The sequence below is a fragment of the Podarcis raffonei genome, chromosome Z, assembly GCF_027172205.1.
Source record: "Podarcis raffonei isolate rPodRaf1 chromosome Z, rPodRaf1.pri, whole genome shotgun sequence".
NCBI classification, from domain to species: Eukaryota; Metazoa; Chordata; class Lepidosauria; order Squamata; family Lacertidae; genus Podarcis; species Podarcis raffonei.
In genome coordinates, this window is record NC_070621.1 from 26,476,328 (window position 1) to 26,490,010 (window position 13,683).

Sequence of the window (13,683 nt, forward strand, 5' to 3'; positions counted from 1 at the left end):
TTCCTGATCAAGAATCAGGATTGAATTTGCCCTTTATCTCAGTTTTCTTCTTCTTCTTCGCTGCTCTAGAGACAGCATCCTATATCCCAGACACTGGCTGCCTTGAGGCATTTTGTGGGGAAGATCCAGACCGCACATTTTAAACAATCCCTGTTGTAGCTGTTGTGCAAGGCAGATTTGTTTCTCAGATACTGAAAATCCTAAAACACTTTGCAGGAGCATTTGTATTTCTGTGAAACAGAGGGTGTTTCCACATGGAATTAACCAGACAATTAACCAGTGTAATAAAGAGAATGTGGGGGCAAGGCCTAGGATCATTTGGTCCATCAAATGGGGCCAGGAGTGGTGGATCTGTGGCCCTCCAAATGTGGCCGGACTCTAAGATTATGGGACTTGGAGTCCAACATCACTAGGAGGGTATAATGGTTCCGCCATCCCTGGACTGGGATTCTTTTGAACACAAATCCTCCCCACCCTTCTACTGCAAGCCTTAAGTATGAGCAAAAGTCAAAACAGGATTTAAAATAAAGTTAGAAATCATTATTCTCTGGTAGGTTTGGAAATGTTACTCTTGAGCGCTCTTTAATCAAGAGGATTCATGGACCTGTTCAACCATTATTGACCAAGTAACTTTTTGACACACATTTCCCCCCCTTTAGGTATAACTTTGCCCTGTCTGATTCCTGGAGCATTTGGTCCACCTGGGCCTCCAGGATCCCCAGGATCTCCAGGTATGAAGTATTATACACTCCTTGCCCTGTCCTGCTGTGAACCTCTCTAGTTCATTTTTCCTTCAACAATGTGAAAAATGAAATGCAACCATTCTTCAAAATGCACACTTCTCTGAATGTTGTGAAGCAGTTCTCCAGCCAAATCATGCTTTTTCTTTAAAAAAATGTGTATATTAGGACAAAGTGTGTAGGAACATGCATATATTAGTGGAAAATAGCATGCAAAAAGCTTTTTATGAAGGAAAATCATATGCAAAATGTGTCTGTTAGGGGGAATGCTGGCAACTTTTTGTGAGAACTTTTTATTTCTTGTGCCTAACTGATTTTGTTCCTCACCCTTCTTCAGGCTCCAAGGGCAGAAAAGGTCTGCCAGGCATTCCAGGGCAGCCAGGATTAAATGGCTTTAAAGGGCCGCTAGGATCACCAGGGTTAGTAGGGCCTTCAGGACCACCAGGTAAGAGCCAAGATTGGAATCTGACTTGAAATAAGTGGGCCTGATGGGAGTGGTAGTCCAAAATAGGTGGGGCACCAGGTTTAGGGAAGGCTTCTTTAAGTGCTCATACTACCTCACATTCCTTACCCCCCCTTTCATTTTGCAATTTTCACAACAGCCCTGTAAGGTGGGTCTGTTTTAATTGCCTCATACTCTTGCAAGTTAAACTACAGCCAGTTTGCCTAAAGCCATCTTGCAAGTTCATCATAGAGTTAAGAATTGACCACAGGAATTTCTGATTCATAGCACAGGGCCAAAACGGAAGTCGTGGGTCTATCAGTCATGTGTCAGTCCTGTTTTTGGGCAGTTTCCACTGACTGACTGCAGAGATATTTTTGCATTATTCTCATTTTAATCTTCAATTATTTTTTTCTTATTTTAATTCTTATTCAGGCTGTAACATAAAATACATTACATCTTTGCTCTTGTTTTTATTTGAGGCTTCTCTGGCATTCGTGGAGAGCCAGGGCCACAAGGATCCCCAGGACCTGACGGGACGAATGGATTGCCTGGAAATCCAGGCTCCCCTGGTTTGCCAGGGCCAAGGGGGCCGCCTGGTGAAGTGTTTGGTGCTGAAAGTGGAGCTCCAGGGCAACCTGGTCTGCCAGGATTGGCAGGAGATAAAGGCATCCTCGGGGAACCTGGCCTTCCAGGTCCGAAAGGTTAGTTCTGCTGCTGCTAGAGTTGGCTGCTGGTCTGAGAGAGCCCATGATGCAGCCATGATGCCTAAGGTAAGCAGGTCTAGTTCTGCTCAGTGCCTGGATAGGAGATCTGCCTGGGAACCCCAAGTAAAATAAGATGAAAATTTGGGGTCTGGCACTTTCTGGTTTTTCTAATACAGTGGTACCTCGGGTTGCATTACCTTCGGGTAATGTAATTTTCGGGTTGTGAACACGGCAAACCCAGAAGTGTATACTTCCCAGTTTTGGTGCGCGCACATGCGCAAAAGTGCTCTATCGCGCCTCACGGGTACGTAGAAACGGCGCCTCTTGTTGTGGATTTTTTGGGTTGCGCACGGACCCCTGGAACGAATTAAGTTTGTATCCGGAGGGTCCACCGTACAGTGGTGGAGAACCTCTGGCCCATAGCCATACTAGGCTTGCCAGGGTTCTCCATTTAGCCAAGCCATGCCTGTCTGCCATATTTATTGTCCTTTGAATGTAGGTGTCATACTGCATTTCCTTGAATTTTGCAACATGCTTTTCACATCTCAACCCATGGATCTGAAACAGCTGTTTCAAGGGGCCAACCACTTCTCTCTTTTCAGGTGCAGATGGGAGGCCAGGTCTGTCAGGTGCGAAAGGTGGACGTGGGGAACCAGGCCTTCTGGGCATTGATGGACCACGAGGACCTCCAGGACCTGGCGGCCCTTTTGGCATTAAAGGAAAGCCAGGTCCAATGGGAGCAGTCGGCTTCCCAGGATCACGAGGTAGGTTGTGTATCAAATGGGAATAACTACCTTCATGGGCAAAAATTGGGTCGCATCCGACTATCTTCTACACAGAGTCAGCCTAAGTTAGTCGTGCCCATGAATTTCAATGGGTCTGCTCTCAGCAGGACTGACACTGGATTCTGTAGCCCCCTTTCCTTGCTTTTATACAACTTGGCAGGATTATAGTGATGGGCCTATAAACCTGTGATGCGATGTCCATATTCTTGGGGAGCCTTGGGTGTTGTCGGTCCTGTTCCAAGCAGCCTTGGTGACCCAAAGCAAATGTTCAGGTTTGCGCCAGTAGCAAGATAAGGCAAAAATAGGGCAGGATCTAAGTTCTGACAAGGTAAGTTAATCGTTTCAGCTACAGTGGCACCCTGGACAGCTCCAGACATTGTTCAGCTGGAGACTACATAACAACATAGTCAGAATGTCATTCCAGCACCAGTCAACCTCCTTCACCTTATTTAAAGAGGTCCAGTCCTTCACAGGCATTAGTTTATAGAGCTGCAGTTCCCAGGGTGTTTTTAGCAATTAATACCTCTTCCCAGGGAACTCTTGAGAAGTGTCGCTCTCTGAGTGGGCTCTCCTAAACAACATGCAGCATCCTTAACATACTATAGCTCCCTGAATTCCTTGGGAGAAGCTATGACAGTTAAAGTAGTATAATAGTGTTCTAAGTTCATGCTGCTGTTGTGGCCTTTGTGTGTGGAGAATGTTTTCATGGGTTTGTGGCCCAGAGGCTGCAAAGTGGCAGGGCAGGGTGGCTCCTCAACATTTTGTAGCTATAAAAGCAGCTCGCCTGTACTTACACCTGTGCATGGGTCGCTCCCTGTGAACCATAGTTACAGGTAAGCACCACCATTTTCTGAGTCATTCATTTCATTCATGGCCCTCGTGCTTTCTCCCTCTTCATATGTTTTTGTCTGTTTTTCCTCACCATGTTTCTCTTCCATTTACCACCAACCCCTCCATTTCTGACGTCACTCTGTATTGCTTTCTGGGGTTCTCCACATAGGCTGTCAAGGTGAGAGAAAATGCACTGTAGCATAAAAGCTCCTGGACTAACAGCTATCTAGCTTTTAATGCTACAAGACTTGCATTGACTGTAGGTGACACCCCTTATTTTAATCATAGAGAGAGAAAAACCAATAACAGCCACAAAACATTGTACTTCGTATGCTCAGATATTGCAACCAACCCAACCTGGACAAGGCTTTTGTGTTCTGGGAATCCCCAACATGGACTTCAGTTTCAATATGGTCTCTCTTCCCCTTCCTCCGCTACCTCCATCCATATAATATAAAACATATTTCACTGTTTGTTTTAAAGAGAGAAAAAATCAGGATGTGACTTTTAAGTGCTGTAATTAGAATCTTGCAAAGCTTGTTAGCCTGGTTTCTTCCCCAATTTTAGATGCTGCTTTCCCCAGAAACAACCTGATTTTTTTTTTAAAAAAATGTATTTGAGCATTCCTTTTTCCATGCTTCAACCCTTCACTATGGTGGACCAAACCACAAAATATTTTAAAAAATTAAAAATTTACAAGTGGAAGCAAGCTGAGCAAAGAGTTCAGAGGCTAAATTGGCTAAATTCAGCCCGGCTGATGCCATTACTGTGACCTCCCCTGGAAATGACCACGGATTTAACAGGTTTTGGAAATAACATCTGGAATGCAGAATGATGGAAGCGATGGTGGAAAACGCACCTTGCATCATTGGACCTCTTTTTAGACACTCACATTCTTTGGTTCAGCACAAAGGTGGGGGTAGCGAATGGAATCTGGTGTTCCAACTTGTGGCCTGGTTATTTACAAGTACGACTGAGACGCTTCCCGAACCTTGGCTAATAAATCCTAAATTAACCCAACCATAAGGGGTTTCGCTATTGGCAGTTGTGTAGTGGTGTAGACAGTAACCTTCCTAGGCCTTTTAATTGTTAGATAACTAATGCTTATTATTTATTTATTTTTGCATTTCTAAACTCGTGCATATTAGAAAGGCTGCATGATTTTGGGGTTTCATCCTCTTGTACGCAATGCGACGCTTAGTGCAGAGGCGAATTGAAAGAGGGGAGAGAAAGAGAGGATGTGAAATTAAGAGTCCCTACTTGTCTCGATTCAGGACTTCCTGGAGAAAAAGGCAGAAGTGGTGATCCGGGGGCACCAGGCCCCACTGGTATGAAGGGTTTCCCTGGTCTTGTTGGTCTCCCAGGACGTCCTGGTGAACTAGGGTTACCCGGGGCACTTGGCCCTCCAGGTGCAGATGGAAATCCAGGTTTTCCCGGATTAAAAGGTAACAAGTGTCAATATTCAATCTGCGTAACTATGTATTGTAATGACAATAATTTTGTCTCGTGGCACTTTTTTTAGATGGAATATCACACTGTTGCCAATCTGGCAACTGGCACCCTCCAAATATTTTGGACACACTATGTTGTCGAAGGCTGCCTTTGTAGGTAGAATGTTGAACGTGGGTGTAGAAGATTCAGGTGGTGGTGTTAAATGGTGGGTTTGCAATTACCAAAACAGTATAAAGGCAACAACATATAATACCATACTTCAGCAATAACATAGAGACTGCCACAGAAAGCAGTGTTGAAAGATTATCTCACCCCATATATTCCCAACTGATCACTATGCTCCACAGGTGAAGGCCTCGTGCAGATACCTTCTTATCAGGAGATTCATTCCACACAGAGTAGGAATTGGGCCTTTAGTGTAGGGTTTTTAAAAATTATTATTAAGGGCAGTGGTTTTCTTCAAAAAAAATAATATTTAGGAGTACTTTTTATTTTTCTACTCATATTAAAATACTACCCCTCAACAAGGCCAAACTTAGATTCATGAAATGTTTAGGGGTATGCGTACACCTGCATCCCCCCCAGAAAAGAAGCACTGATTAAGGGCCATGCAAGAAAGAAAGGAAGGAAGGGGGAGAAAGGCTTTTGATATGTGAGGGCTAAGTATTTGCCAATGTGGCAACACATTCTCCTCTCAACCTTGGAGGATAGGTTCAGCCAGAGGGCTCAGGTAAGGTGCAAGTCTGCCCGCAATATTATGTGACAGAAAGGTCTAGGCCCTTGTCTCCTGTTTCCCCTCAGAAGGGCTATTTCCAAAAGCTTAATTTCCACTAGCCTTCAATTGGCCTAGGATGTGTGTGTCAGGACTAGGTAGACTTTGCCTCACTCCGATTCCAGAGTGGACTTTCCTAATCCAATCCATTCAGACCACAACCCAGATCAAATCAATGAACCACTTCAGAATCCTCATTCTGGTGGATTCTGTTACAAGAGTCCAGGGGTTTAACTGTGTTTAAACATTGGCTTTCCAGTAGATTTTGTTTAAAAATTGTTTTCCATTTCCCTGGAAATGGGACGGAATGGGCTTAGTCCTATCTTCTCTGACAACTGGGAAGGACTGGACTAAAATGAGTTTGCTTGTCCTTAGTCAGGACCTACTGGTGGGAGGCTAGATGGGTAACAACAGCACCACCACAGCCATACAAATATATGGTAAAACAATAGGGAGCAGGTCCCCACATGCATGTTTGGGCTAGACTTGAGTCCTGGATCTGTAAAGGTGAAAGACTGATACAGTAGACCAGTGGTTTCCAAATAGCTAAGTACTGTGGACCCCTTGTTTTTCAAAAGCCAAGCCACGAAAATTTTGATACCTCTGTGGCAGTTTTTGTTATGTGAATGGTGCCACAGACCTCCTGGGTGAGTTATGCAGGTCCGCAGACCAGCAATTGGAAACCATTGCAGCAGACCACTTTCCAGTTTCTCTGTGTGTAACAAATTCAATTTGCTGTTTGATGCTAGGAGAAAAGGGCTTTGCAGGTGTCATCGGCTTCCCTGGAATGCTAGGCTTACCTGGAATCCCAGGAGTGAATGGGCTGAAAGGAGCTTCCGGATTACCAGGAAGAGATGGAAATATTGGGTTTCCTGGACTTGATGGTCTAAAAGGTAAGGCTGGCAATTAGAGATTGGGCCAAGCTTCACCTGGATGGGCAAAGCCAGACCCATGCCAGCTGTTTTGGGGGCCCAATTCAAGGTGCTTGTGTTAGTGATTAAAGCCTTCAATGTCTTAGGCCCCAAATATCTAAAATATGACCTCTTTCCCTAAAGACATTCTCAGTTCCACCTCCCTCAGAAGCTCAGGGGGTGGTGTCCCAGGAGAGGGCATTCTCTCTTCAACCCCTAAGTTGTGAAATTCCCTCCCCACAGAGCTATGTCTGGCACCTTCACTATACAGATTTCATCTGCTGTAAAACACACCTCTTTACCCTGTTTTTTGATACTTGAGATGTATATCGTTAGGACTCATTCACATTAATTGATAGTTTTCAATGTTGTGTTTTAAATTGTTGCGACCTACACAGGGACTTTAGGGTAAATTTGTGTGGCTGGGAGGTGTCTTTATCATTTCACATCATGTCTCTCTTTTCACTTCTTCAGGAGACAGAGGTGACCGTGGTCCTCCAGGACCTCCTGTCCTTAGACCTCTAGAACAGGAGCTTGCATTCAAAGGAAGCAAAGGAGAGCCTGGTTTTGCTGGGAATGCAGGGTTTACAGGACCTAGAGGTACTTGTGGGAGTTCACATAATACCATCCGGTTTCCACTGTTGTCCGTAACCAATCGTTCACCTATTTAACAGCCTAGAATGATGTCACTAACCCCTTTTAGAGAAACGCCAAACCACACCACATCATACGGTGGGAGGGCATTCCACAGGGCGGGTGCCACTACTGAGAAGGCCCTGTGCCTAGTGGACCTGCTCCCAGTGGACAAATTTTATGATATTTGGAATTCAGTTGCATAAGTACCATAGTAAGTTAATATCTGGTTAACTACAATAACAATTCCCCCTCTTTTTTAGTAATGTACACAATATTTATTGTTGTTGTGTTTTGATTTCTACATGGGCACTGTTTCTTGTTTCTTCTTCTTTTTGTGTGTGTCTTTAAGACACACTTGTACTTCTGTGCACTTGTACTTCTGTACCTTTGTTTTTCAATAAAGAATAAAAAATTAAAATATTTACACAAATTTCTGTAGATATCTGAAGGCAGCCCTTTAACGGGGAGATTTTAATATCTGATATTTCCTTGTGTTACTTTATATTCTGTTGGAAGCTGCCCAGAGTGGTGCAAATAATATATTATTATTATTATTATTATTATTATTATTATTATTAATTATTATTATTATGTACATGGGGCGCTGCTTCACCAACATCAGCCAGTCCTCAGCCAGCCATTCTTACTTAACAATCAACCCAGGAGGTGGCAGCACTACCCATCTGCCTGCTCTTCCTTAGTCACAGGGCTCATCCACACTTCACCTTTTACCCCATGTTTTCTAGACACAGGTCTGTGCTTTGAAGCTCCGTGTCCAAGTGCTTTCCCCTTTTTAGTAGAATCCTAGAATTGTAGAGTTGGAAGGGGTAATAAGGGTCATCTAGTCCAACCCCCTGCAATTCAGGGAATATTTTTGCCCAACGTAGGGTTTGAACCCATAACCCTGAGATTAAGAGTCCCATGCTCTACCAGGGCTTCCTCCCCCCCCCCTCATTTTGTCCTGCTGCTTTCCACAGGAAACCCACCCACTTTATTTTTTATTTATTTTTTATTTTATGTATTATTAATAATTTATTTACAACATAATCCATAACAGCTCATACATACATACAAACAAACAAACCCACCACCATTGACAATTTAGTTATCAGAATTAAATTCCTATCCCCTTACATAAAGAAAACATAACATAAAAATAAAATATTTCCTTTATCCTGTAAATGGCCTCCTTATTTACTTCTTGTATACTGTTTCTTTTATATGTGATTATTACAATTTTTCCTAGTTATGACTTAAAAAACCGCAGTCTCCTGTAGAAATTAATCTAAACAAGTCCAGGTATATATTTTGGCGCATTGTTTGCTAAAGTATTCTCTGCATTTTCCCCATTCTTTTTGAAATTCTTGTCTGGGTTATCCCCTAATTGTCTCTGTTAATCTGGCCAGTTCAGTATAATCTAATAATTTATCCTGCCATTCCTTTTTTGTTGGCACAAGTTCTTTTTTCCAATTTTTGGCAATTAAGATCGTCCCTGCATCTGTGGCATAAAGAATATTTTCCAGTCTTTTTTTTGCTATACCTGTGTCTGTTATTTCTAATAGGAAAGCTTCTGTATTTTTCACAAAGTTATATTTAAACATTTTTTTAAGTTCATCATATACTATGATGCGGTAAAGCAGAAGGGACACTTCTACATATCTGGTGGACCTGTGAAAAAATCAAAAGCTTCTGGGATATAGTATAGTGTATGAGGAAACCCACTCTTTAACGGTGACTTGGAACAAATGGCAATTCGGATTTTTACGCAGATAGCCGTTTGCTCTGATTCAGTGGTAAAAACCATTTTTTCACATGGAAAGCACTGGGCCAAAAAAAGGAAAGAAAGGCACTTGGACACAGAACTTTAAAGCAAGCACCCCCAAACTCAGCCCTGTAGACGTTTTGGGACTACAATTCCCATCATCCCTGACCACTGGTCAAGTTAGCTAGGAATAATGGAAGTTGTTGAGATGGTTGGACAGTGTTCTTGAAGCTACCAACATGAGTCTGACCAAATTGCGGGAGGCAGTGCAAGACAGTAGTGCCTGCCATGCTCTGGTCCGTGGGGTCATGAAAAGTCGGACACGACTGAATGACTAAACAACAACAACAAGTCCCAAAACATGGAGGGCCGAGTTTGGGGGTTCCTACTTTAAAGCATGGATGACCTGTGCCTAGAAACATGGCACAAAAGGAAGTCTGGATCAGCCTTCAATGTTGTCCTTGTTGTCCATCAGGAAGAAGGAAGAGGGCAAAACTGGGAAAACTAGACTGAGTTTGGCTCTAGCTCCACCTACTGTTGGACTCCCTGTCTTCCTCCCTACCAGCCACCACAGATCATAACAACTTTGCTTTGATTTCCTGTAGGGAACAAGGGACTCCCTGGTCCCCGTGGACAGCCAGGAGCCCCAGGAATAGCTGGGCTTCCAGGCAGAGAGAAAGGACCTCCTGGAGACTCAGGTCTCCCTGGAACATCTGGTTCTCGCGGCTTCCCAGGACAGAAGGGAACCTCTGGCATCCTAGGTTTTCCAGGAATGCCCGGAGGAAATGTAAGTATGCCTGTTTCTGGGGACTTAATGTTGGATTCCTTTTGACTGCTTTAAAGCACATTCAAAGCGAATTCTTTCCCTCAGAGAGTTCTGGGAAGTATGGCTTGTTAAGGCTTGCTGGAGATTGTAACTCTGTGATGGGGTGAACTACAGTGCCCAGAATTATTTGAGGGAAAGAATGTGTTTTGAGTGTGCTTTAAAGTTACAGTGTATACAGCAGAGTACTACTGTCCTGCTCTGAATGGAAGCAGGTCATGTACATCATTTCACCATGTAAACATTAGGTCTGGCTTTTGTGGATGCCTACAGGCTTCCACTGTTTTGTGGGAGGGGTTAAAGTGCATACTAGAAATTTAGGTTTGTGCAGTTAAACTGGATTAAAGTGCTCTGTCACAACAAATCCACTCTAAAAAGCACACAGGGACTCTTTTTACTTAGCAAAGAGATGGGGAAATGCCCTGAAAAGCATCGGATGAACGAATAATTAGCAGGAAGACGTATAAACAGAACAAATGCTCAATAAAAACTGTGTGGGATAAATTGCAGTACAGTGGTACCTTGGTTCTCGAACAGCTTAGTTGTCAAACAAATCAGCTCCCAAGCCCGGAAGTAAGTGTTCAGATTTGCAAACGTTTTTTGGAAGCCGAACCTCCATTAATGCATGAAGGGGTTAGGATCACAGAGTAAGCTGTTGGTGCTAGAGTTGACTAAGTCATGCCCCCTCACCTCTGGTAAAGAAGGGAGTGAAGCTTCTTTACTCACTCTCAGTCTACCATGTGAAAATCGCAAGGATTGGAGGTCTGGACCTGAGGCTCCAGGCACAGACCACATGTTTAGAAAAGTTTTCTACTGTATTTTGTAACAAGATTTCTGCCTGAGTTTTTCCTGCTGCTGTATGGAAAGGCACATGAATCTGACCTTTGATGCGTTTGTAAACTTACTAAACTGTGTGGTCTGTTCACTGCAAGGGGGTAGAAAGGGAAGCACTTTAAACAACTCAGGACAATATATTTAAAAGGTTTAAGCAGCCTAAATTCCCACACTTTATTGCTGCATGTTTTGTGACTTTTTAAAAACCACTTTTACTGAAAACTCTTGTTGCCCTGCATTTCGGATTTAGGGATCCAGTGAATTCTTTTAACCAAATGCATTTGTATCATAATCCTGACAAAACAGACATAGTCTAACCTCCTCATAAGCTTTGAGCAAACACATAAAGATGAATACTCAGTGAGGTTGTCTGGAGGAGTCCTCTGTCTTTCTGAACCCTTTGTGAACACGGACTTGGATGTGGGCTGGACCTTTCACAAGGACCAGTTCCATGTGGACATCACCAGGGAATGACTGTCAGAAGCTGTGCATAGCAATGGGCGCTGCTGTTTCGTAGTGGTGAACATTGTGAGGCCATACATTTATTTCTGCCCTGCTGATGTAATTTTATCTATAATACCTTTTACTAGCTTTAATGTTAATGTATCCTGCTCTGGAATATGTTATTCTGTGAAAGGTGAATTATATATAAAGTGATTTCCTTCACCAGGGTGATGAGGGTTTGATGGGGCCATCTGGATTGCCAGGGAATACGGGATTGCGTGGTTCAAAGGGTAAGTCACTGGTGTGATATTTTCAGGTACCATTTCCAACAGGGAAACTACAAAGGGGTCACAGCAGGAGATAGTGCTAATGGGGAACGTAAAGTTGTGTGTTGTGTGCATTGGTGGAGATGTGCTAGAATGGGACGAGTAGTTAAGTATTGTATGATTTATGTAGATGTATACATTTGAGTATACATCAAATGAGGGACGCGGGTGGCACTGTAGGTTAAATCACAGAGCCTAGGACTTGCCGGTCAGAAGGTCAGCGGTTCGAATCCTGTTGCTCAGTCCCTGCTCCTGCCAACCTAGCAGTTCGAAAGCATGCAGTGTAAGTAGATAAATAGGTACCACTCCGGCGGGAAGGTAAACGGCATTTCCGTGCACTGCTCTGGTTCGCCAGAAGCGGCTTAGTCATGCTGGCCACATGACCCAGAAGCTGTACGCCAGCTCCCTTGGCCAATAAAGCGGATGAGTGCCACAACCCCAGAGTCAGTCACGACTGGACCTAATGGTCAGGGGTCCCTTTACCTTTACCTTATACATTTGAGTAATCAGAATTTGAGTGTGATGAACAGGTGTTAGTGGTTGGGGGGGGGAGTATTGTATATTGTGAGTCAGGATGTGCCTTGGTAAGAGGGAGGCTGAGGAAAGGAGGGAGCCCTTGATCCTGAAGACATTTTGCAAAATGTGCTGCTATCTTTTTGGTTTTTGCAGGATCTTATTTTTTTATTGTAGTCTTTTACAGATAACTCACAAGTTAATGTGTGTTTAACTTATGCACATTCAGCTTTATACTCATGGCAAAAAGATTTTTTTTAAAGAAAATTGAAAAGGGACAAAAAGCAGACAGGCATCTAGGGGGAGAAAACTCTGGCACCCCACCCACCACTGCACCCAGGATGTTTTGACTACATGTGATTTTAGCTTTATGCGCTATGCCTGGAACATAACCCCTGGATAAGTGTTGTATAATATGTAGTTCTTCAGTTTTATTGTTTTGTGTGTGTGTGTGTGTGTGTGCGCGCGCGCGCACGCATGTATGCGCACTAGAGAAAGAGAGAGAAGGAATTGGTAGTTTTGTAAACTGTTTGAAAGTGTACATATGTTAAGTGTTATAAATATATGTTAAATAAATGAAAGTAATTTTGTTTTTTTAACCATCTTTGGTGCTCCTAGTAACAGGCAGCATTTAAAGCGAAAGAAATGTCATTGCTCTGCTCTCATAACACTTGAACCATTGGCCGCTTAATGAAATTGATTGGCAGGTTCAAGACTAGGAACACACCACATAATTGATTTACGTGGTTCAGTGCCACTCTGCTGTAGGACTGACCAATAGCTTGTGATATATGGACTGCTGCCTCGTGTGGTGAGCCACTGAACAGCAAAGTGACAGCTTCTCCAGGATGTGACTTCATGAACTGAAACTGACCCCCAACCATTAAGTCCAGCCGTTGGATCCTCTCTGACAGGAGGGAGTATATGAGGGTTTCCTGTTCCAGCTGAGCTTTGTTCAAGTGAAATGGCCTTCCTAAGCTCTGGTGTGCTTCTCTATCCTTGGTGGTGCATCATTTCTAACTCTCTGAGAGTTGCAGCTTACATGGGAACCTCTGGAGACATAATAGTGGTGGTGGTTGTTCCCTTCTTCCAGGTGACCGAGGAGAATCATTTGGAATCCCAGGTGGTGTAGGACCTAAAGGAGAACAAGGGGACCCTGGACTTCCAGGTATACAACTGATGGTGATCTTTGAAAGGTTTCTGAAAGGAAAAGCTTCTGATTAAGCTTCTGATTGATTAAGACTTTATACTCCTTTAGTTTTAAGATAAAAGTAGGTAGTCGCATTATTCGCAATTTTTCAGATTGCCACTGTCAGGATGGGGCTATATTGGACATTCTCTATCTGCTACCACAAGGGCTCTTGCACTAGCTGACATGTGGGTGTTAATGCTGCACAACAGAGGAATCCAACACAACAGTTGCAATCACAGATATTTGTTGCATAATAGATTACACAATCTATTGCACAACAAAGTTACTAGCAGCCTGATAATGCATTCTCAGGTGCAACAACACTCCACTAGTGCGAAATATATCTCCAATGGAACAATTATATACGCTAAGTGACTTTAACTTAGCACTGCTGACCTGTCTCTGATGGCACACACCATGTGTTTTGGATGTAGATACATGCTTGGGGAGGGGCAGAGCTCAGTGATGTATTTTGCATGTGAAACATCCCAGGCTGAGTCCCTGGCAATTCCA

The 13,683-nt window shown here is 43.4% G+C and overlaps 1 protein-coding gene across 3 annotated transcripts in view; it reads left to right on the forward strand.

Annotated features, from left to right (window-relative positions):
- Positions 1-13,683, forward strand: part of COL4A6 (collagen type IV alpha 6 chain) — a 179,673-nt gene that overhangs the window by 145,550 nt on the left and 20,440 nt on the right. For all 3 annotated transcript variants that reach the window (XM_053373885.1, XM_053373887.1, XM_053373886.1), the window contains 10 exons: positions 660-731; positions 1,078-1,185; positions 1,665-1,886; positions 2,492-2,653; positions 4,780-4,950; positions 6,479-6,622; positions 7,115-7,240; positions 9,644-9,825; positions 11,366-11,429; positions 13,072-13,146. In XM_053373885.1, coding sequence (XP_053229860.1) covers positions 660-731; positions 1,078-1,185; positions 1,665-1,886; positions 2,492-2,653; positions 4,780-4,950; positions 6,479-6,622; positions 7,115-7,240; positions 9,644-9,825; positions 11,366-11,429; positions 13,072-13,146 — 1,326 coding nt within the window. The remainder of the gene's footprint in view (positions 1-659; positions 732-1,077; positions 1,186-1,664; positions 1,887-2,491; positions 2,654-4,779; positions 4,951-6,478; positions 6,623-7,114; positions 7,241-9,643; positions 9,826-11,365; positions 11,430-13,071; positions 13,147-13,683) is intronic.